The sequence below is a fragment of the Acanthaster planci genome, linkage group LG03 (assembly GCF_054643075.1).
Source record: "Acanthaster planci isolate LZ-2023a linkage group LG03, COTS_SCS, whole genome shotgun sequence".
NCBI lineage: Eukaryota > Metazoa > Echinodermata > Asteroidea > Valvatida > Acanthasteridae > Acanthaster > Acanthaster planci.
Genome location: NC_141779.1, coordinates 18,416,291 through 18,441,688, shown reverse-complemented (window position 1 = coordinate 18,441,688; position 25,398 = coordinate 18,416,291). Strand labels below are relative to the sequence as shown.

Genomic DNA, 25,398 nt, shown 5'->3' with positions numbered 1-25,398 from the left:
ATCTTTGATTTATAACCCGATGCATTTACATGTCTCTGGTCATGCATCAATGACGTCATTCATTTTGAAAAATTATTTGGGACAGTTCTGTGTGAAACATTGTGAACACATCCAAACAAACGATGGGTAGGATCGACGATCATATTCACCTTCAAAACGTATGAAAGAAGCAGAGAAAGTAAAACTCACGCAAATACCCCGGTAGTCGCTTACCGACAAATCATTTATTTTTCACCTCATGTTCTCTTTTCTGGCTTTGAATTTTTTTTTTCAAACATGGCTCAGAAACTTCAATTAACCATGATTACTGTCGACATTGCAATTCTTGCTATTATTTTGTCGTGAAGGTCACTTTGAGATGCCATTCAGAGTTTGCAAGTATTCTTTATAGGTAATCTAAGAGGGTTTTATAAGCATATGGTTTGTGAAATCCTACTTGAAATGAGCACTTCAAAGTACCATATGCCATGGGAGAGAACAAAAGGAGAGAGGAACTTCCCAAAATAAAATGATTAGGGATGAAAACACAAAGTGTACCGAAATAAAATAGACTTAAATTTACAAACAAAAATCAATTTTTATTCACAAAAATATACGCCAACATTGTCTTCTGATATTCGGTACCAATCACATTTAGATGAGATATATACTCTTGGACTCTACCCTCCTATAGGCCTAAACAAAGAGTAATTGCTCCGGCGCTTAGTTTCGGTTGCGTAACTCCCATCCAAGAGTAAGAAAAATCCCTCCGGAAATTGGTATCTTCTGGTGTGAATACAACTATAAAAGTGGTTCGGGAGACTGAAATCTCACATACTCGGGTTTTGCAGCACGGCTGGCCCAAGAAGTAACCCGTTCGAGCAACTGAGAGTCAACAGCGAAAATGTGGACACTCGTAGGTCTATTGTCCATGATGGTTCTGGCTTCAGTTGGCTCCGTCAGAGGAGACATTTGTAAGTGGGTGGTTGCACCGTGTACATCATAATACTACGGACTTATTTGGCATTAATCAAACCTATATTTCAGATATGTAACTGATTATTCCAGCTACATTTTCGTACGTAACTTTAACACACTTCTGAACGTTCTCTTATTTCCCTTACATAGATGGAATCCCAGATATCAACACAGACCGAGGTTAGTATTTCCTGAGTATTTTTGCGGCAATCACAAACTGAATATACATCTCTGTCACAATATGGATTCGAAGACAACTTTGCTTAGTATTCGGGCAACCGTATAGTTGCTCATGTACGCTGCTGGACTAGTTACCGGTTATACTCTTATCCAGACCTGATTCAAAAGAAAAGTTTGGTTGAGAGTCTACTTTTTCCGATGTCATCTGTCATTATGAATAATTTTAGAGCAGTGAAAATAATGGGTTAACTTGGTGTTAGTTTAACACCCTTGGAATGTAATCTAAAGGTGCTAAATTAATACTGGTGTTATACAATTTACGTTGTCAAAGAATGATGAAGAAGTGTGCTTGTATGACAACCTGTTAAATGTCGGCAAGCGCTAAAACAGTTGTATCTTAAAAAGCCTCGGAATCGACATGAAATTTGTCCATATTATCGTTATTGAATAGCAAGGAAATGATCTGTGCAGTCTTATTGACCCTCCCCTTAATCGAGAACAACTCTGAGAAACTTCAGCTCCTAATCACTTACAACGTAACCGATAAGGTATAATTCAATATTGACTTGTTGCAATTCCCAAGGCTATTTTGTAGTCATAGAAGACACCACCTCATACAACAAAGTCTACAAGTATTTCAACTACCCTATAAAGCCCGATACGGGCTACCTGCTCTTTGAGGTCAAGACCGAAGGCAGTGCCTACATCGCCCTATCGGCAGAGGCTAATGACCAGATCACCCAGTATGAAATAGGGATCAGTGGCTACAAGGCGCTCATCAGAAGGTAGGACTTTGAACGCCTGTCGGACAGACGTTAATCTTCTGGATTTTGTCAAACATCTGCTGAATATGTCGAAGTTGAAACGGATAAAATGTAGTTTACCAGATGCCAACTGTTACCTTGGAATCCGTAAGAAGACGGAGGTTAATATACAGACCTGGGCCTATTTGTATTTTGGGTTCATATTCGGGGTTAACAGCCTTATCACAAACTAACGCGAAGCGACCGAAGCCCTCACACGCCTCTTGGTCAAAGTTTCACGAAGTCTAATAATCTGATATCAGTAGCATCCATTTTGAGCACGTGTTCTCGCATTTCTGCAATCACTGAATTAGATGCATCGGAAGCTGTACAAAAGCCATCGAAGTCCACAACTACGAGCTCCTAAGCAGCACGGAGTTCCACTTCTTCTGCATCTTCTACGATAACGGCCACCTCAAACTCGGAAACACCTGCGGTCAGGAGCCTGGCCTGGTATACTGGACAGACGACAACCCCCTTACCATAGCCCACTTCGGTTACGCTACGGAAATCGACGAGCCGTGGAAGACTGGGATGTGGAGATTTTACGTCGTTGGTAAGCTGTTATATTGTAGCGATACTTTATGAACGAAAGCACTGGCTACCTTGTGTGAAGGATTGGTATTGCTGAAAATTACACTGAAAATAGCAAAACAACAATTTGCATAATACCCAGCAAAAATAATTAACACCAACTGTACAACACAATGATCAACAAAGGCCAGTTTTTTGGTAAAAATGTGGACCATATCTTTGAAAGAGTTATAAAGATCACATCTGGTCACAGTTAACCTGATCAAAACAAGTCCTAACAGTCAAAGGAACAGACATATAGGGTGCACTTCCTGAGAGATATCACAAATAACGATCGATTTGTTTAGACCCTCATTTGAGATGGAGTCGTATGGAAATATTTAGTATTTTTATTTCTCTGTTTACTCATTTTGTCTCAAAATAACGTTCAGAAGTGTTTTTTTACCTGCAAGTTACCTTGTTAGTTTATTCCATCAATCATTTTAGACAAAGAGGCCCCTGACATCAAATGCCCTCACGATATCATTGTCGTGACGGACCCGAACAAGGACAGCGCTGTGGTGACTTGGGAACCACCGGTTGTCACAGATAATTCAGGAAGTCCGGTGACAGTGGTCTGTGAGCCTGCATCTGGTTCCGTCTTCCCCCTGAACGTTGTGACAACAGTTGTCTGCACCGCAACCGACTCGGCCGGCAACTCTGCCACTTGCGATTTCACGGTCACGGTAAAAGGTAAATTGATAACATAACGGTAATGACCAATAACACTGATTTGAAAGGGATGTCTCTTGTCACTCATGCACAAATGTTTGTTGACAGCAAGGGTACAATTAGGAAGACAGAGCAGTCATTTTTACTTCAGCGGCCTTAAAATTGAAAACGCCAAACAATTTATTCGGCTAATACGAAAGTTTCAACAAAACTTGCACTTTGTGAACTGTTTCTTCACATGAAAGAATCAGCAGAGTACTTGGATTTTCGTTTATAACAATAACCGGAATCGATTCTAAATCGCCATTTACCAGAAATCGTGGAAGAATTGCTATAAACATTCCAAGTGTTTTACTCCAAATTGTGTACTCGGACTTCAGATGAAGAAGATCCTACCATCAACTGTCCTGTTGACTTCTACGAGGTCACAGACCCAGGCAAGCCTGGAGCTGTCGTTATCTGGGAAGTCACTGCCGAAGATAACTCGGGAATGGAACCAACCATTGTATGCAACGCGGGAGGACTGCAATCTGGAGATGAATTTCCAATTGGTGTTACCGTGGTAACCTGCACAGCAACAGATGCAGCTGGAAATCAAGCATCTTGCTCCTTTACCATCAATGTAAATGGTGAGTGAAGGCTAACAATGAATAATGTGACTTTTTCACCTCTGTGCTCCAAGCTGATAGATGTCCATTTCTCCTTTTACTTCTCGGTTTTTCGTACTTGAAACGGCTGGAGAAATAATAAAATTTTCAATACATACTTACATGTTTTTCAGAGATTCTAAGTTGCTCAAATATCACTTTGATTTTTTGCCATCCTGAAACCATTCTCTTCATGTTCTTCAAGAGCGAGCGGAAGCCTTCATTTATCGAATCTGATCACAACAACCCTTTCAATATCTTTTATTTTACAGATAATGAAGCTCCAATCATCAATTGCCCTGACGACTTCTATGAGGTCACAGACCCAGGCAAGCCTGGAGCTGTCGTCACTTGGGTTGTCACTGCCCAAGATAACTCGGGAGTAGAACCAACCATTGTCTGTGATGCGGGAGGTCTGCAATCTGGAGATGAATTTCCAATTGGTGTTACCGTGGTAACCTGCACAGCAACAGATGCAGCTGGAAATCAAGCATCTTGCTCCTTTACCATCAATGTAAATGGTGAGTGAAGTCTTAAGAGAGAATAATGTTTCTATTTTCCATTTCTCTAAGCTCTAATCATAAAGCTGGTCATTTGTTCTTCGACTTGTTGGATCTAGGTCTTTAAAATGGTTCGAAAAATAATGGCATTTTCAATCAATACTTCCATGTTGTTTCAGATATTCTGAGTTGCTTTGATATCGCTTTGATCATTGTAGTCATGACACGATTTTCTTCATCCTAATCGAGAGAGAAAGAAAGCATTTACTGCTTGTATCTTAATAACGCAAATGCTCTTTCAATGTATGTCTCGTCACAGATGACGAAGATCCTATCATCAATTGCCCTGATGACTTCTATGAGGTCACAGACCCAGGCAAGCCTGGAGCTGTTGTCACTTGGGTTGTCACTGCCCAAGATAACTCAGGAGTGGAACCAACCATTGTATGCGACGCGGGAGGACTGCAATCTGGAGATGAATTTCCAATTGGTGTTACCGTGGTAACCTGCACAGCAACAGATGCAGCTGGAAATGAAGCTTCTTGTTTCTTTACCATCAATGTAAATGGTGAGTGAAGTCTTAAGAGAGAATAATATTTCTATGTTCCATTTCTCTAAGCTTTAATCATAAAGCTGGTCATTTGTTCTCCTTTTACTTCTCGGTTTTTCGTACTTGAAATGGCTGGAGAAACAATGAAATTTTCAAGAAATTCTGACATGTTTTTCAGAGATTCTAAGTTGCTCAAATATCACTTTGATTTTTTTGCCATCCTGAAGCCATTCTCTTCATGTTCTTCAAGAGCGAGCGGAAGCCTGTATTTATCGAATCTGATCACAACAACCATTCCAATATCTTTTATTTTACAGATAATGAAGCTCCAATCATCAATTGCCCTGATGACTTCTATGAAGTCACAGACCCAGGCAAGCCTGGAGCTGTCGTCACTTGGGTTGTCACTGCCCAAGATAACTCAGGAATGGAACCAACCATTATCTGTGATGCTGGTGGACTGCAATCTGGAGATGAATTTCCGATTGGTGTTACCGTGGTGACCTGCACAGCAACAGATGCAGCTGGAAATCAAGCATCTTGCTCCTTTACCATCAATGTAAATGGTGAGTGAAGTCTTAAGAGAGAATAATGTTTCTATTTTCCATTTCTCTAAGCTCTAATCATAAAGCTGGTCATTTGTTCTTCGACTTGTTGGATCTAGGTCTTTAAAATGGTTCGAAAAATAATGGCATTTTCAATCAATACTTCCATGTTGTTTCAGATATTCTGAGTTGCTTTGATATTGCTTTGATCATTGTAGTCATGACGCGATTTTCTTCATCCTAATCGAGAGAGAAAGAAAGCATTTACTGCTTGTATCTTCATAACGCAAATGCTCTTTCAATGTATGTCTCGTCACAGATGACGAAGATCCTATCATCAATTGCCCTGATGACTTCTATGAGGTCACAGACCCAGGCAAGCCTGGAGCTGTCGTCACTTGGGTTGTCACTGCCCAAGATAACTCAGGAGTGGAACCAACCATTGTCTGTGATGCGGGAGGTCTGCAATCTGGAGATGAATTTCCAATTGGTGTTACCGTGGTAACCTGCACAGCAACAGATGCAGCTGGAAATCAAGCATCTTGCTCCTTTACCATCAACGTAAATGGTGAGTGAAGGCTAAAAATGAATAATGTGACTTTTTCACCTCTGTGCTCCAAGCTTATAGATGTCCATTTCTCCTTTTACTTCTCGGTTTTTCGTACTTGAAATGGCTGGAGAAATAATAAAATTTTCAATACATACTTACATGTTTTTCAGAGATTCTAAGTTGCTCAAATATCACTTTGATTTTTTGCCATCCTGAAACCATTCTCTTCATGTTCTTCAAGAGCGAGCGGAAGCCTTCATTTATCGAATCTGATCACAACAACCCTTTCAATATCTTTTATTTTACAGATAATGAAGCTCCAATCATCAATTGCCCTGTTGACTTCTATGAAGTCACAGACCCAGGCAAGCCTGGAGCTGTCGTCACTTGGGTTGTCACTGCCCAAGATAACTCGGGAGTGGAACCAACCATTGTCTGTGATGCGGGAGGTCTGCAATCTGGAGATGAATTTCCAATTGGTGTTACCGTGGTGACCTGCACAGCAACAGATGCAGCTGGAAATCAAGCATCTTGCTCCTTTACCATCAATGTAAATGGTGAGTGAAGTCTTAAGAGAGAATAATGTTTCTATTTTCCATTTCTCTAAGCTCTAATCGTAAAGCTGGTCATTTGTTCTTCGACTTGTTGGATCTAGGTCTTTAAAATGGTTCGAAAAATAATGGCATTTTCAATCAATACTTCCATGTTGTTTCAGATATTCTGAGTTGCTTTGATATCGCTTTGATCATTGTAGTCATGACACGATTTTCTTCATCCTAATCGAGAGAGAAAGAAAGCATTTACTGCTTGTATCTTAATAACGCAAATGCTCTTTCAATGTATGTCTCGTCACAGATGACGAAGATCCTATCATCAATTGCCCTGATGACTTCTATGAGGTCACAGACCCAGGCAAGCCTGGAGCTGTTGTCACTTGGGTTGTCACTGCCCAAGATAACTCAGGAGTGGAACCAACCATTGTATGCGACGCGGGAGGACTGCAATCTGGAGATGAATTTCCAATTGGTGTTACCGTGGTAACCTGCACAGCAACAGATGCAGCTGGAAATGAAGCTTCTTGTTTCTTTACCATCAATGTAAATGGTGAGTGAAGTCTTAAGAGAGAATAATATTTCTATGTTCCATTTCTCTAAGCTCTAATCATAAAGCTGGTCATTTGTTCTCCTTTTACTTCTCGGTTTTTCGTACTTGAAATGGCTGGAGAAATAATGAAATTTTCAAGAAATTCTGACATGTTTTTCAGAGATTCTAAGTTGCTCAAATATCACTTTGATTTTTTTGCCATCCTGAAGCCATTCTCTTCATGTTCTTCTAGAGCGAGCGGAAGCCTTCATTTATCGAATCTGATCACAACAACCCTTTCAATATCTTTTATTTTACAGATAATGAAGCTCCAATCATCAATTGCCCTGATGACTTCTATGAGGTCACAGACCCAGGCAAGCCTGGAGCTGTCGTCACTTGGGTGGTCACTGCCCAAGATAACTCAGGAGTGGAACCAACCATTGTATGCGACGCGGGAGGACTGCAATCTGGAGATGAATTTCCAATTGGTGTTACCGTGGTAACCTGCACAGCAACAGATGCAGCTGGAAATCAAGCATCTTGCTCCTTTACCATCAATGTAAATGGTGAGTGAAGTCTTAAGAGAGAATAATGTTTCTATTTTCCATTTCTCTAAGCTCTAATCATAAAGCTGGTCATTTGTTCTTCGACTTGTTGGATCTAGGTCTTTAAAATGGTTCGAAAAATAATGGCATTTTCAATCAATACTTCCATGTTGTTTCAGATATTCTGAGTTGCTTTGATATTGCTTTGATCATTGTAGTCATGACGCGATTTTCTTCATCCTAATCGAGAGAGAAAGAAAGCATTTACTGCTTGTATCTTAATAACGCAAATGCTCTTTCAATGTATGTCTCGTCACAGATGACGAAGATCCTATCATCAATTGCCCTGATGACTTCTATGAGGTCACAGACCCAGGCAAGCCTGGAGCTGTCGTCACTTGGGTTGTCACTGCCCAAGATAACTCAGGAGTGGAACCAACCATTGTATGCGACGCGGGAGGACTGCAATCTGGAGATGAATTTCCAATTGGTGTTACCGTGGTAACCTGCACAGCAACAGATGCAGCTGGAAATCAAGCATCTTGCTCCTTTACCATCAATGTAAATGGTGAGTGAAGGCTAAAAATGACTAATGTGACTTTTTCACCTCTGTGCTCCAAGCTTATAGATGTCCATTTCTCCTTTTACTTCTCGGTTTTTCGTACTTGAAATGGCTGGAGAAATAATGAAATTTTCAAGAAATTCTGACATGTTTTTCAGAGATTCTAAGTTGCTCAAATATCACTTTGATTTTTTTGCCATCCTGAAGCCATTCTCTTCATGTTCTTCTAGAGCGAGCGGAAGCCTTCATTTATCGAATCTGATCACAACAACCCTTTCAATATCTTTTATTTTACAGATAATGAAGCTCCAATCATCAATTGCCCTGATGACTTCTATGAGGTCACAGACCCAGGCAAGCCTGGAGCTGTCGTCACTTGGGTGGTCACTGCCCAAGATAACTCAGGAGTGGAACCAACCATTGTATGCGACGCGGGAGGACTGCAATCTGGAGATGAATTTCCAATTGGTGTTACCGTGGTAACCTGCACAGCAACAGATGCAGCTGGAAATCAAGCATCTTGCTCCTTTACCATCAATGTAAATGGTGAGTGAAGTCTTAAGAGAGAATAATGTTTCTATTTTCCATTTCTCTAAGCTCTAATCATAAAGCTGGTCATTTGTTCTTCGACTTGTTGGATCTAGGTCTTTAAAATGGTTCGAAAAATAATGGCATTTTCAATCAATACTTCCATGTTGTTTCAGATATTCTGAGTTGCTTTGATATTGCTTTGATCATTGTAGTCATGACGCGATTTTCTTCATCCTAATCGAGAGAGAAAGAAAGCATTTACTGCTTGTATCTTAATAACGCAAATGCTCTTTCAATGTATGTCTCGTCACAGATGACGAAGATCCTATCATCAATTGCCCTGATGACTTCTATGAGGTCACAGACCCAGGCAAGCCTGGAGCTGTCGTCACTTGGGTTGTCACTGCCCAAGATAACTCAGGAGTGGAACCAACCATTGTATGCAACGCGGGAGGACTGCAATCTGGAGATGAATTTCCAATTGGTGTTACCGTGGTAACCTGCACAGCAACAGATGCAGCTGGAAATCAAGCATCTTGCTCCTTTACCATCAATGTAAATGGTGAGTGAAGGCTAACAATGAATAATGTGACTTTTTCACCTCTGTGCTCCAAGCTTATAGATGTCCATTTCTCCTTTTACTTCTCGGTTTTTCGTACTTGAAATGGCTGGAGAAATAATGAAATTTTCAAGAAATTCTGACATGTTTTTCAGAGATTCTAAGTTGCTCAAATATCACTTTGATTTTTTTGCCATCCTGAAGCCATTCTCTTCATGTTCTTCTAGAGCGAGCGGAAGCCTTCATTTATCGAATCTGATCACAACAACCCTTTCAATATCTTTTATTTTACAGATAATGAAGCTCCAATCATCAATTGCCCTGACGACTTCTATGAGGTCACAGACCCAGGCAAGCCTGGAGCTGTCGTCACTTGGGTTGTCACTGCCCAAGATAACTCAGGAGTGGAACCAACCATTGTATGCGACGCGGGAGGACTGCAATCTGGAGATGAATTTCCAATTGGTGTTACCGTGGTAACCTGCACAGCAACAGATGCAGCTGGAAATCAAGCATCTTGCTCCTTTACCATCAATGTAAATGGTGAGTGAAGTCTTAAGAGAGAATAATGTTTCTATTTTCCATTTCTCTAAGCTCTAATCATAAAGCTGGTCATTTGTTCTTCGACTTGTTGGATCTAGGTCTTTAAAATGGTTCGAAAAATAATGGCATTTTCAATCAATACTTCCATGTTGTTTCAGATATTCTGAGTTGCTTTGATATTGCTTTGATCATTGTAGTCATGACGCGATTTTCTTCATCCTAATCGAGAGAGAAAGAAAGCATTTACTGCTTGTATCTTAATAACGCAAATGCTCTTTCAATGTATGTCTCGTCACAGATGACGAAGATCCTATCATCAATTGCCCTGATGACTTCTATGAGGTCACAGACCCAGGCAAGCCTGGAGCTGTCGTCACTTGGGTTGTCACTGCCCAAGATAACTCAGGAGTGGAACCAACCATTGTATGCAACGCGGGAGGACTGCAATCTGGAGATGAATTTCCAATTGGTGTTACCGTGGTAACCTGCACAGCAACAGATGCAGCTGGAAATCAAGCATCTTGCTCCTTTACCATCAATGTAAATGGTGAGTGAAGGCTAACAATGAATAATGTGACTTTTTCACCTCTGTGCTCCAAGCTTATAGATGTCCATTTCTCCTTTTACTTCTCGGTTTTTCGTACTTGAAATGGCTGGAGAAATAATGAAATTTTCAAGAAATTCTGACATGTTTTTCAGAGATTCTAAGTTGCTCAAATATCACTTTGATTTTTTTGCCATCCTGAAGCCATTCTCTTCATGTTCTTCTAGAGCGAGCGGAAGCCTTCATTTATCGAATCTGATCACAACAACCCTTTCAATATCTTTTATTTTACAGATAATGAAGCTCCAATCATCAATTGCCCTGATGACTTCTATGAGGTCACAGACCCAGGCAAGCCTGGAGCTGTCGTCACTTGGGTGGTCACTGCCCAAGATAACTCAGGAGTGGAACCAACCATTGTATGCGACGCGGGAGGACTGCAATCTGGAGATGAATTTCCAATTGGTGTTACCGTGGTAACCTGCACAGCAACAGATGCAGCTGGAAATCAAGCATCTTGCTCCTTTACCATCAATGTAAATGGTGAGTGAAGTCTTAAGAGAGAATAATGTTTCTATTTTCCATTTCTCTAAGCTCTAATCATAAAGCTGGTCATTTGTTCTTCGACTTGTTGGATCTAGGTCTTTAAAATGGTTCGAAAAATAATGGCATTTTCAATCAATACTTCCATGTTGTTTCAGATATTCTGAGTTGCTTTGATATTGCTTTGATCATTGTAGTCATGACGCGATTTTCTTCATCCTAATCGAGAGAGAAAGAAAGCATTTACTGCTTGTATCTTAATAACGCAAATGCTCTTTCAATGTATGTCTCGTCACAGATGACGAAGATCCTATCATCAATTGCCCTGATGACTTCTATGAGGTCACAGACCCAGGCAAGCCTGGAGCTGTCGTCACTTGGGTTGTCACTGCCCAAGATAACTCAGGAGTGGAACCAACCATTGTATGCAACGCGGGAGGACTGCAATCTGGAGATGAATTTCCAATTGGTGTTACCGTGGTAACCTGCACAGCAACAGATGCAGCTGGAAATCAAGCATCTTGCTCCTTTACCATCAATGTAAATGGTGAGTGAAGGCTAACAATGAATAATGTGACTTTTTCACCTCTGTGCTCCAAGCTTATAGATGTCCATTTCTCCTTTTACTTCTCGGTTTTTCGTACTTGAAATGGCTGGAGAAATAATGAAATTTTCAAGAAATTCTGACATGTTTTTCAGAGATTCTAAGTTGCTCAAATATCACTTTGATTTTTTTGCCATCCTGAAGCCATTCTCTTCATGTTCTTCTAGAGCGAGCGGAAGCCTTCATTTATCGAATCTGATCACAACAACCCTTTCAATATCTTTTATTTTACAGATAATGAAGCTCCAATCATCAATTGCCCTGACGACTTCTATGAGGTCACAGACCCAGGCAAGCCTGGAGCTGTCGTCACTTGGGTTGTCACTGCCCAAGATAACTCAGGAGTGGAACCAACCATTGTATGCGACGCGGGAGGACTGCAATCTGGAGATGAATTTCCAATTGGTGTTACCGTGGTAACCTGCACAGCAACAGATGCAGCTGGAAATCAAGCATCTTGCTCCTTTGCCATCAATGTAAATGGTGAGTGAAGTCTTAAAAGAGAATAATGCAGCTATTTGCCTCTTTCCTATGCTCTAAGCATGTTGCTGACCATTCTGCTTTCACTTGTTGGTTCAGGGTTGTTGAATCGGTTTAATAACTTATTTCCAGTCATTTTTAATTGGTTTGATATCACTTTGACTTTTTGTCTTCCTGGAGCCATTTTCAAATCTGTAGATTTTTTTTTAATAAAAGGTGCAATTGTTGTTGAATTTCCTGTACAATTAGATGACGAAAAACCCTCCATTTCCTGTAGCGATGACATCACTGTTGAAGAAGATGATTGCCTGAATGTGGCTGTTGTGACCTACACGGTCACTGCGACAGACAATTCGGGCGTGGCCCCTCAGGTTTCGTGTTATCCTGAGTCAGGTTATGCTTTCCCATTGGGGACAACCACTGTAACTTGCGTCGCCATTGATAGTAGTGGCAATGAAAATCACTGCGATTTCACCGTCACCGTTGAGGGTAATGTATGTTTCAGTATAGGAGAAGATCGCTCTCTTTCTAGTTGTAAGCATAGGAACACTGACGATGAGAAACATCACAACACATGAATTTCTCTTGTGTTAGGCAACAGCCCATATATTTCAGCCATTCCTTTTGTTTGACTGACTTTGAATTGTGCCTGTCCTTTAATTCCTAGCTTGATCTATGACTCTCTTGGCAATTTTTCAAAACATTATTCAAACGGTCACTCATTCTCAGTCTTCCTCATTTTAAAGCAGTGTACTTGCTGGGTGAAACCAAGTGCATTATGGTATATGAAGCTTTTCACTGATACTATTTCTAGCTGGAATTTGCTGTGTAGATTTCATGATACTTCAATAAACCCTGCAGATGATTATGGCAGCTTTCTACTGGACTTTTCCTATTTAGATAAGGATCCATGTCTCAACAACCAATGCCTCAATGGTGGTACGTGTATACCGGACCCAGTGGACTGCTATAAATATACATGTGAATGCACACCCTACTACAACGGAATCTACTGTGAAAGATGTAAGTCATTTTCTTATCAAGAGTCTCTTTTTAGCATTTAGTCTTACTGTGGGATTGTGCATCTATGTTGCTAGCAATGCTACATCATCAATCCTCATAGAAAAATGTTCCGTCCAACACAAGAAGACGCTTAACAGCCTCTTCCTTACAGAGGCACTGCTCGCAAAAAACCATAAAGGTTCAATATAAGTGCACCGATTCCGAAGAGAATACCACTTTCAAGAGACAGGATCCATTTCTGCTCGCAGTGTTCCTTGTCCAGTTGGATGTGCAACAGGTTACCGTTGAGGTACCAGACAACGCTTTGATTCAGGATGGGGGAATGCAGGACGTCACGTTGGACATTGATTTCATCCCAACGGACGATTCGGCAGGTGTTGTCAATGCAGCTGGGACAGATAGATACAGGTATCAGTTTCTCTCTAATGGGCCACATGACATAATTTAATTTCCCTATATTGTGGCTGTGACATGCATGAGTGCGTAGACTGTATGTGCACTGATTTAAGGTGTCATTACACAAGGGACATTGTTTATGATACAGATATACCTCTTTTGTATTATTTGCGAGCTTACATAATGCCTTAACCTTTCTTCAAAATGACACATATCAAGTTTTCTTCGAAATGGCGCATTTGAAGTTTTGCATCCATGGTTTGCTCTCTTTTTTGACAGCTAGAGAGTTTGAAATGAGATGATCCAATTTGGACCCCTGGTCAAGACATAGGAGGATATACCCCATCCCCGGAATTTACGCCTACGATTGTGGCGACCCAACACTTGTGCATCACAAACTAACCAGCAGTCAGTCATATCCATTCACAAAGAAAAGAGAGCATCTGTTCAGTGAGGAGTTATGGCTTTGCCTTTCCATCGCCTCACACAAAGTCAATGATCTCACTAACGCAAATGTGATTCAACTCTGACAGGATTCAGGTGTTCCTGGCAACAGACTCTGATGGCAGCAACCCGACCCCTCCGACGGATGCCGACCTGACCCCTGGCCAGATGCAGCAAGACATCACCGACCTGATCCTCAACACCTTCGATGATGTAGTGGTAACTCTCGATCTCACACAGGTCAGTTGCTTTGAGGGCCAGTACCAGTACATTTGCATCGATCTCGGGCCATCGCAGGCAGCACTGGATGGTGAGCTATGGGATCAGGCACCCCCGGCTATACGGATCGGATGTGCGCAGATAACTTGTAAATGTAAGTATGCACAAAACCGTGGCTGCTACTGGTATGCACTGATGCTAGACTTCACTTTTGTGGTCAGTTGATGGAAAGGGAAGATATGGCATACATGTTGGTGTCAATGCTGTTGGAGTAAAACTGATTTGAACAGAAAAGCTGTCATGCATATCCGTAAGCATTTACAATATTAAGTAATTTTAAGCCCGTTGAAACTAACTGGCTTATTAAAATTGGTAGGTTGCTTAAAATGAGTAGAAATTAATACCATAACATTGGGAACTATAAATAAGTTTTTTTGTGCTTGATAAATACAGTTTGGAAGTTAATGTTGGTGAAAATTATGCTAACAGAAAAAAAGCACATTTTGTCAAATTAGAGTAACAAGGTCATATCTCGTTACAAAACAATGAAAGTTACGACCTTGTTACACTGATATGCCGATTTCATATTAATATTTTTAAATTCTACTGTAAACTTTAATATCAAAATTGCTTTTATGCAGAAGTAAATTAGGTGAATCTTTTACCCTGTGTGATACCCCAAGAACTGTGTGGTTCGTCGTAACCACACTCCATTTGTGGAAGCGCGGCAGATGACGAACCACACAGTTCTGGGGATACCTGTGTGACTGATCATTGACAAGCTCTGAACTCAAGACCTTCATCGGTTTCACTGGCAACTTCTCTTTTCCACTTACTTTGGTGCTTTCACTTCACCAGAAACTGTTGGCCTTCACTGTCAGATGTCAATTTTGCCAACCTATTTCTTGAGCTGACATGCAATTTGTGCATAATAAAGTAGCCTATACACTTTGGCAGTGGCAGATGCTGGCAAGACCCTTGCAGCAGCATTTTAACAGTTGGCTCAGTTTTCCAGCTATGACCAGTGCATCCACACGTGCATGTACTTGTATCAGCGACCACCTTTTTTCTATTGTTCAATCATTTGACAGCTGCCGTGGAGATCAACATTGACCTTGTCCGAGTTGACTCCCCGAGCACTCTTATCCTCTGCGATGAAGAAATCAACGAGGTGTCAATCACAATCATGGCCACGCCCACTACAGACTCATCTGGCCCAGTCAATGGTTGTGACGGTGGTGATCGCTACTCAGTCACCGCTGTTCTCACTACAGACACACAAGGCAGCAATTCGTTCCCAATTCCTGAAGGGGTGCTAACCCCAGTTGTAAGTATTTTTGACTGTCATTCTAGATGGGTGAGTGAAATGCATACATTGAATCACCTGGTCGTTTCCCTGTTACTTCGCATTGACCATTAAAGGTATTAAAAAACACAATGAAGAAATGAGACAGACTTGTAGATAGAAGTCACTTGATGCCATCCTTGTAATACAAGAGTATGAAGGAGGCACAGTGACCGGGGAGTGATGGGGGTGTAGCCCCCCCCCGTTAATTCCAGTCTGCAAATGAATAAAAAATCAGTACATAAACCTATACGTTGGCCATCAGCATTTCTCCTGAAGCATGAAATGTAACATACTACCACAGATCACTTTCTGAACTTTACACCACACAAAGTTGGCAAACACGGCACAAGTCAGCAAACTGACACTGGCACGACCCTCCCAAAGAAAATGTCTTTGCTACGCCACTGACAGTAAGGCCGGTTGTCCACATACTCCGTTCTTTATAGATCGCTGTTTCCATTCGTCAAGTCTAACTGCAAGAAACAAACTTCATTATAGCAACATGATCCTTCCCTTTTAGAAAAGGGAGTCATTGGTGAATACCTCCACCAAAGCTTCTAATGGAGGTATGCCATGGGTGTTATCATAGTTTTACACTTTGACAATGAAAGACTGTTTTTATCAGTCACAAATTCTGAGCGAACAGGCACAGGAGGTGCAGACTTTGAGCAAGAATAAATCCTTATGTCCATCATCACAAAACTGGACATAAAAAAGGCATCTGATCATTACATTTATTCAGACATTTAACCACTTCGTGCCGGGGTATTTTTCAATGTTGATGATGCTGGGCCGGCATGACTATCATTTTTTCCGTTTTCAAAATCCTTCAAAAAATTCATCATTTCATTTAACAGTCGTTTATAGCCGCACGAAGTAATCTTCATGCACTACTCTAAGTTGATAGGTGACCTTCATTGACGCCCGAGTATTTCAGCCAGGCCTGCAGCCTTGTAAACAGAGCCCAGATTGTGCGGTGTTATATAACTGTCTTTTGTTCACGAACCTGGCTCAGTGCACTGCTGACCTCTTTTCAATAGGGGCCAGATTAGCGTGCAGCAGTGCTGTGTGGCTCATCGCTGTGGTGGTGGAGTGCTTTTGTCCCCGGTGGTAACCCGCTCGCTCTCAATGCCCCAAACCCTGTTATAGGGTTTCAAACAAGGCTGGATTATCACCACTTTTGAGAGTGAAAAATGCCGGTAATGCCCAGCAGCCTGGTCTTTTGTTCGGAGTACGGTATTTTGTTACAGGGCCCTGTTTCCTTTGTCCGAGTTCGGAGACCCCGGCCACCCATATAAACCATACATATCCGATCCCGGAGTCCCCGGCAGGAAGTGGTTAAATTTGCCTGAAAGCCTGGTTCCCACTAGGGCAAATGTTTGCTCTATGTCACAAATTGGCATTTGTGTTCACTTTTGTTCACTTTCACATAGATCATGCCCAGAAGTGTCGCATACACACTGTCTTTTTTGCCTCTCATCCAAACGGCAGGTGCAAGCCATGGATCTGGTCGATAACCAGCAAGCTCTTTTTACCGACATCGCCTTTACTATTGACCTGACAGGCGTCGATTGCAACCAGGCCGGCTACTCATACCTCTGCGTCACCCTGGATTCGTCTGAGGCATGTGCCACATCATGGTGCCAGTCACCAGAAGCTGTCGACACAGCTTGCACTCCAATCTTCTGTTCTTGTGAGTTGCTGATTCTGTTGTCCCAAGCACCTTCTCTATCTATGAGAAGTTAGGCAATCATAATTTAAACTGGCAGTTTCTGTTTTCACAGTATAAAGAATGCATTTCAGCTTTTAAAAACTCATTTCAAGAAGGGTTATACCTTGGGTTAAAAAATACGGCCTCTGTTGACTGCACACGTAGCACTTCTTCTTTGCTCCTCTTCCAGCTAATGTCGAACTGAATGTGGACTCGGTGGTTGTGTCTCTTCCTCCGGATGCCATCATTTCTGATGGCATTCTTCAGGATTTGACTTTCAACCTGGACTTCATCCCATCCCCTGGCTCGGCTGCGCCAGTGAACAGTGCCGGATTGGACCGCTACGAGGTCAAAGGTTTCCTCTCTGTTGATGCGTCTGGATCTGTCCAAGTCGCCACAGAGGTCGTAACTCTGACCCCAGCTCAGGACTCCATGGACGTTGCTGACGGCGTAGTCTCAACATTCCTTGACCTGACTGTGACCCTTGACCTGACAGGAGTCAGCTGTGCAGGGGGAATCTATACCCATTTCTGTGCAGAACTTCAGCCATCTGTTGAAGCATCTAAAATCTGGAAGCAATCTGACAGTGCCGTAACAATCGGTTGCTTCCCCATCTGCTGTGCTGGTTCGTTTCTGTCGATACTTTTCTGAAAATGCATAAACCGTTCATAAGCTAAAGAAGTACCTTTGCAGATAAGACATTAACAAGAATGTTGACGACGTCATCAAACTGCTGTCATCACATTTCTCATCACTTCATTTCCATGACTTTGGTTACAATTTCCAATAAGGCATTTGCCATTTTATGTAGACAAGAGACATAATCTGCTCGTTAAAGAGTAAAATATATCCCGTTTGCAGAATCTGTTGATGTCAACCTTGATGGTCTGACCATCGACTGGCCAACTAGTCTCATTATCCATGACGGTGGGGTCGCCAACATATTCCTGTGTATCTACCTGAGCACCACACAGGCCGCGGACGTCATCAATGCCATTCCCAATGGGGTTGACCGCTATGAAATCACCACATGGCTGGCTCAAGACTCGGCGGGTAATGGGGCGGTGGCCACCACCAAGGCGCAAATTCTGGAGAAGTTCCAACTGCAGGAACTGACCAATGGTGTGCAGTTCATGCTTGCCGAGGTAAGGGATAATTTTTTTTTGAGTTTTAGGCCTGATTGAGGAGGTTGTAAGTAACATCAAGAGTGTGTAAAATACAAGTGCTATGAATAGATTTGTCAGACACTTTGCCTCATATTGCACTCCAGCGTAAGCCATGATTAAAACTCTGTGCTCAAAAATCCACTGTCGTAGCTTTGGAATTTGAACATGCATGCAATAAAGGTTTAGGTTCCTTGTTGATAAAATTTCATTGTGCACTCCGTTCAAAATGTGTCAGGGTAGACCTAGCTGTATCCATGGCTAGCAGCTCCCTGAAGAAGTCAAGGACCCTTTCATCACTGTCATTTGCAGACCACCTTCTCCACCCAAGTTGGAAGCAAGAGCAGATTTAGGGGGGCAACAGGGCCGTACCCCACCCAAAAGCCATTTTGTTCAGGAAATTGTTTCTGAGCAGCTGCTTAATTGTGACCGGTGCAATCAGTTAATGCAAATTGCACCTGGAACACTGCTTGTTTTGGCCCCCCCAAAAATTTGGGTCTGGATCTGCCCTTGATTAGAAGTGGATGGTATGGGGACCAATGAATAAGCTGTCTTCTAATTTTTTGTCTTTTGTCTCAACCAGGTTGATGTTGAGTTCGACTTAACGTACATCGACTGTCACGAGATCCACATCTGGGATGTGTGTATCGACATCCAGCCCGCACCTCCAGCACGATGTTACTGGAATCAACTCCCTACTGCAATCAACCAAATATGTACACCAATCTACTGTGTCCGTAAGTGCCAACATGATGCCTGTGGAAAGTTGGCTTGAATAACCATGACTCTCCAAAGTCCATTTGACAGTGTTTGGAGATATTAAGGATATCGTGACGAAATACCAATTACCGGTTACTTTGCAAGGGACTGCATGCCCCTTGAAACTTGAGGATAGGGTGAAAGTTTCCTGGCAATAAATGCCAAGGGAGTTGGTTTAGAGGTCACACCCAAATGTATTAATTTGTTGAGCTACATGTGTGAATGGAGAGGGTACTCACACCTAGCAACGGGCCTTCATTGCAGCCAACACATTGATCACGTGCAGGAATGCATCACAGATGACAATTAAAATACATAGGCCTACGTGTCACAGAATTAAGACTTTATTCTTGAAATATATGGGTTTCTATGTAGAAAGCAAGATGTGTCAACAATCCCGTGTTCTAACAGTGCTGGTTTATCTATAGTTGGGTCAAAAGGAAAAATATGGTAGTTATGTGGACGAACTTTCTTTCTGCTCATATTTCAGCCAATGTTGAACTCAATGTTAACGTGCTGGACATCACCACGCCGCAATACGTTGTTGACGGTGGTGTCACATCTTTGACATTTGACCTGAAATTCACCCCTACAACTGGGTCATCACCTCCAGTAAACAATGCCGGTGATGATCGCTACCTTGTGATGGTTTACTTAGCACAGAATCTACACGGAGATTACCCTGCCGGTGAGTTCCAGTTTGCATTCCAGAGAGCACTGATTTGGGGAAACACACAGTAAATTATATATACCAAGTATGCTTAATGAAAACGAGGCTCTAAATGTGCAAGAAAAGTGAACAAGCTCGTAAAGTTTCACGGGTCACAATTCTTTCTGAGGAAATATAATGCTCACTTTAACCCAATTTTAGCAGTTTTGTTTTTGTTGTATTTGTCAAATGGAGTTTCGTTATTAAAAAATGAAAATGTGATGAACCAGTTTGTAGAGGCTCTGTTTTTTTATTACTGCAGATTCAAATAAATCCTGCTGAGAACTGGTAGCTCTTTTTTTGACGTTGGAGTTTTTCCTGTGCGGTATTATTAGTTTAGATCATCTGGCTTGTTTGGTGCATCTTCAGTTAAAGTCAGGCCTTTGTCCATGCGATGGTGACTCACCGTGCAAGACCCTCTGCAGAATAGACTACTAATAAAATAACAACAGCAGCTTTTTAACGAGAAAAGGCGGGATTGAGTGCCTCAAGATGGCAGCTAACTCAAAAAGACTTCCCTATTATTTGTAAGATTTGTCTTAAGTGGAGTTAATGGTAATACTGTTTCCTTTTTTGAAACAAATTTCGGTTGCTAATACAGCATTTGCTGAGGCAGTTCTGACTCCAGCCCAGAAGAAACTGGACATCACTGACAATGTCCAGTCTGTGTTTGCGTCACTGACCGTCAACCTCGACCTCACTGGTGTGGACTGCTCTACGGCCAAGTATAAGTACATTTGCGCCAATCTGCTGCCCTCCATAGCCGCCAACAGGAAATGGGCTCAGTCTTCCGAAGCCATCATTACTGCCTGTGCAAGTGTGCCCTGTGTCTGTGAGTTGTTTTATTGAAGCCTTCGTTTCCAGCAAGAGATTTTGGAATGTTTGTTTGCAGCCTTGCAGTACAGAGTTTTTAAAATGTCTATTCTTGGGCAAAAGGCAGGATAAATCTAAGATCACAATGAGGCACTTCTTTTAATGTCAAAACATTTAACCCTAACAGCCCTGAATCCTCCAATTTTAATATGATTTTGCACACATCCTAGGGAGTTAGGGTTAAATGTTTACTGATGCACCGATTGATGAGAAACTCTGGACCTTGTGAATGTTATTCGTCAGTACACTCTGCTAATTTGTAGAAGTAAATACAGACAAGCTTGGGAAACCATCCAAATGAACGTACCAAACCAGCAACAATGATCCATTTATATAGAAAGTCATCTTTTCTGTTCCTTTACTACTCTCACATCAAGCGTGTCACGATGAATACCAGACGTACGGTGATGGTGTATGGCATTTCATCTTCGGTCATCTCCAGACAAGTCACATCACCTTTGCGGTGAGAGCCAGCAGCTATGCCCACGTGGGCCTATCTGCCGAAAACAAACATCTGCCAGTTATGTACGAGATCATCTTTGGTGGCTACAGCAATAGCATGGTGCTCCTGAGGAGAAAGACGGATGGTGATTTTGTCGCTTCGGTAACGGTGAAACCTTTTCTTAGTTTCAATTATCAGGTTATATATGCCCTAGAAAACTCAGCTACAGAGAGATTGATGAACTACGCTGACAATTACATATACTTAAAAGCCCAACATGATTCTACTTAATTACTATACATTTTAGGCCGCGCTGGCTGGTGTCCTGTCTCAACACGAGTATCGCACATTTTGGATTTGGTGGCACCATGCCACAATCATCGTTGGCATTGGCAGTTCGCACGAACCCATCCTGACCTACACTGACCCTGATCAGCTGTGGATCAAGTACTTTGGTTTTGCTACTTCCTACCAAAGCATTGGTTACTGGCATTTCTGCAATGTTGGTGAGTTTGCCTATGTAAATATTGTTCTCTTATGGCACATGGTTGTTACTCAAACGGCAATGCGATTTCACTTCTAAAGTCAGATGTCACTTTTAACTCCACAACATTTCATCTTCTGAAAACTTTTGTTTCCTCATCCTTTTGTAGAGTATGGCGGCCTTCCTCCACATATCGTCTACCCTCCAATTTCGGGTAGGTGAATTCTTGCTACATGACACATAGATTCCATCGCTTATTCTAACCTACATTTTGTCAAGGCTTTCAGTTGTCAAGTCGCTTTCTTGACACTTTGCACTGCTTGTCTTTTGCAGACTGTGATGTGTATGTCCCCACGCACACCTATGGCAGTGATCCGTACCAGTACATATGGAATACAGGCCTTCTTCAAAGCCATACAATTCACTTTCAGGTAATCGATTCAGTGGCCTTTACAAAAAAAACCCACTGTACAAAACCTGAATGGATTATATTACCATATCATGTGATATGTATACCAGGCTAAGAAAGTTAATAACACCCTTTGAAGTGATTGTATTTTCTCTTAAACAAAACAAGTTTGAACGCTTTGCATTAAAGCAGGAAATTAAATAATATATCAAAGGAGATCTTTTCCAACAAGAAAAATAAGTGAGAAAAAACAGAAAACAACAAAAAGAAAGTAGTGTTCGGGACTCAAACTTAACCCCAGACATCCAACATCTATCTATTCTTTCTCCTCTATTTCGAACAGGCCAGCTCGACCAACCTACTTTCCTCTCTTCTTACTGTGGCATAATTCTGGTGCCATTATAATGTACATGTATCACTGGTCTGCTTTGAACAGTAGAATTTGCCATAAATTTTCCTACCTCAAATGTTTATATTAACTGCGATGGGTTGTAGGATTGGACGGTATTTCTGAAAGGTAGCCTCATTATGCAGGACAGAAAATTCAACTGCACAGCCTTTAATTTCAAAAGCTACTTTAAACATATTACTAATGGTAACAAGTGAATTGTTCATTGTCACTGCAGTTAATTGGTTTGTCTGGTTTATTTGAATGAATTAATGTACATCACCGACATCCAGCTTGCAACATTCTTGCCTGTGTCCATAAAGTTTCTACCCGCTGGTGTTTCTTCCCAATGTCTCCAGGAGCTTGTATAACCATTGTATCATTGCTCAACATTTTTAATTGAACAAAATGAAATGAAGGAGTCTTTAACTCTCTTGGTGTAGTAAGTCATTTGTGTATGTATCAAAGTTAAATGGCTTTACATATCAATTGGCTTTTTTTTTTGGCAGAGCATATGTGATGACGTTGTGTGATATTGCACATTGGTGCACATTTGATCTGTTTACAGGTCTATGCATACTCCAACGTCTACATTGCCCTGTCTGCTGAGAACAACAACCTACCTGACATGTATGAGATCATTATTGGATCCTCACATGGTGTTGGGGTGTCAATCGCCCGCTGCGCTGGCTGTAGCCCTGTGGCGTATGCCGCTCATCCATGGGTCTTGAATTTCTACTCCTTCACCAGTTTCTACGTGAGCGTCTCTCCAGATGGCACCATCACTATCAGGTACAGACTAAGACATGGACATGATGGGAGATGGGATGGTAATATTCTATGTGTGAAATAGTATCAGTTGAATGGTGCATTACACTTCATGAGTTATTTTGGCAATGAGCCATACACAGGCATAGTTTACAGAGGCAGTCTATCTAGAGACAGTGACCAGAGAGATTCCTTCCTTAACATGCAAATATTCATATCATACTATTTTGTGGTGCATTTCAATTACGTTTCATTTGTTAAGTCACTTCAATCAATGATTGCTTTCATTTTCCACTACAACTGATGTCCATCAGAAATTAAGCTCTGTCATACCTGCCCATAACCATTCAGTGGCATAGCCACGGGGGCGCCTGGGCGGCATGTGCCTCCCCCCCCACAAATCCCCAATGCCCCCAGGTGCCCCCCTCTAAAAAAAACATAGAAAGGGCTATTTAACAGGGCTAACAGAAACTTGCCCCAAAAGCCAGACCACTGAAAGCTGGTGCCGCCCCCCTAAAATCCTAGCTACGCCACTGTAACCATTGTCAGTTTTTCTCATGCAATTATTAACAATCAAAGGAATACAGACTGCGTAAAGATTGTCAGGAAATAAAATTGGGTATCATACCTCCCATCTGGTACTCTTTCCTTTCTTGACCTCGTAACAGCTATACCAGTTCCCAGTACATCTTACTGACCTGGCAGGATCCTAATCCTCTACCAGTCTCTTACTGCGGATATTGCACTGGAGGCCAACATAACGTTGGACTCTGGCGGTTCTGTGGAATCGGTGAGTATCTCTATGATGTTTCCTAAAACAAACAGAGGGGAAATACTTCATTTTGAACTTAAAGCTAAAAACATGTTTTAAAATCCAAAATCTGTGTAAACAAGTGGGAATGGCTGTAAATACTTCCCTACAGCTTTTGAATTTGAATCCGTCCATATTCATGATTATGGGGTTTGGGATTAAAGACTAACAGGCTGGAGATTCCTAACTATTGGTTAGGTTTATTCGTATATTAATCAAAATAAATGACAAATACTCATTCATGCACTTAATTTCAGTTCAACATAGAAATTACTCATGATCAGCGATATGTAAATTTCAGGATATTTTCAGCATGAAGCTTGCCTTGTATTTCGCAGCCAGTGTATCTAGTTGCAAATCTAAAAGAAATCTCAGATTTCCCTCTTCTTCTAAAGCTTTCGTGTAAAAGCTAAAAATGAATGTCAACTTGTATTTAATTCAAAAAGGCTCATTGAAATGTTCTGATATCTCTCTGCAGATTCTCTCCTCCCATGAAAGAATTGATACCCACACGTTTGGTGTTCCAGAGATTCAAGCATCATGACTACATTAATTGGAATAGTAACCATAGAATGACATACTAAACTGAAACATGAATATTATCTCTCCAATAAACATAACTGACGACATATGTGGACACGGTGACTGAAAAAAACTGGCAGATTTTCAGGCTCTTTTTATCAGCTATTGTGCTACCCTGCATGTAGAGGAATCACACCTCATGTTTCAGTACTGTTCAAATAATGGATAGTATAATTGAATAATTAAGACAATTTAATTTCATCACTGACGAGCCTGCAAAACAGTACACATGCTGAAAATGGAGGGAAGACTGACTTGTTCTATGGTGTGTCACCAGGAGTTACAGTAAGCTTCACTTATTTTCTTCTTTGAAAAGCAGATGATGATGTTAAGTCAATGGTTTAGAAATATTGAGCGCTTAATAAATGTGTGATCAGGCAAATGAGAATTTTGTGCTCGTGTTGCTTGAATTTTGAATGATGTGTCATTAGTTTTTGCATTAGGTCCGTTGCAATGCCTAAACCAAGCTGAAAAGAGGGCTCACATTTTAAAATACAGAATGAGACAAAAGAGCATCAGCTAGTTCGCTCTGCTTTTACCGTAAATTAAAACCGCTTTTCAGGTTAACTGCGCCATCTTTTCAAACTCTTCCCTTCCCATCCCTATCCTCTCTATAAAAAGTGTCCAATCTCTAGGCCAGGGCCCAGTTTCACAGCATTATAAAAATGAGCAGAAAAGTTGTGTTTTTGACAAAAGAGCATCAGCTAGTTCGCTCTGCTTTTACCGTAAATTAAAACCGCTTTTCAGGTTAACTGCGCCATCTTTTCAAACTCTTCCCTTCCCACCCCTATCCTCTCTATAAAAAGTGTCCAATCTCTAGGCCAGGGCCCAGTTTCACAGCATTATAACAATGAGCAGAAAAGTTAGGTTTCTGGTCTCATTGAATGTATCCTCA

The 25,398-nt window shown here is 41.5% G+C and overlaps 1 protein-coding gene across 7 annotated transcripts; it reads left to right on the top strand.

Moving 5' to 3' along the window:
• Positions 1-820: 820 nt before the first annotated feature.
• On the top strand, positions 821-25,003 carry LOC110991154 (uncharacterized). 7 transcript variants are annotated; one of them, XM_087134823.1, is made up of 39 exons: positions 821-953; positions 1,108-1,137; positions 1,721-1,922; positions 2,255-2,496; positions 2,961-3,206; positions 3,566-3,814; positions 4,105-4,353; positions 4,652-4,900; positions 5,200-5,448; positions 5,747-5,995; positions 6,286-6,534; positions 6,833-7,081; positions 7,381-7,629; positions 7,928-8,176; positions 8,468-8,716; positions 9,015-9,058; positions 9,599-9,803; positions 10,102-10,350; positions 10,642-10,890; positions 11,189-11,437; positions 11,729-11,977; positions 12,224-12,463; positions 12,875-12,997; positions 13,246-13,405; positions 13,927-14,210; positions 15,148-15,383; positions 16,896-17,097; positions 17,306-17,740; positions 17,977-18,260; positions 18,862-19,015; positions 19,528-19,725; positions 20,348-20,578; positions 20,997-21,223; positions 21,369-21,567; positions 21,715-21,759; positions 21,879-21,976; positions 22,911-23,134; positions 23,779-23,900; positions 24,400-25,003. In XM_087134823.1, exons 1-39 carry the CDS (start codon positions 884-886, stop codon positions 24,414-24,416), a joined length of 8,004 nt encoding a protein of 2,667 aa, XP_086990949.1. In that variant the 5' UTR covers positions 821-883; the 3' UTR covers positions 24,417-25,003. The 7 variants fall into 7 exon arrangements, with proteins under 7 accessions (XP_086990949.1, XP_086990945.1, XP_086990948.1 ...); XM_087134819.1 differs by having other exon boundaries at positions 9,015-9,263; positions 9,555-9,803; XM_087134822.1 differs by lacking the exon at positions 4,105-4,353 and having other exon boundaries at positions 9,015-9,263; positions 9,555-9,803.
• Positions 25,004-25,398: the final 395 nt, after the last annotated feature.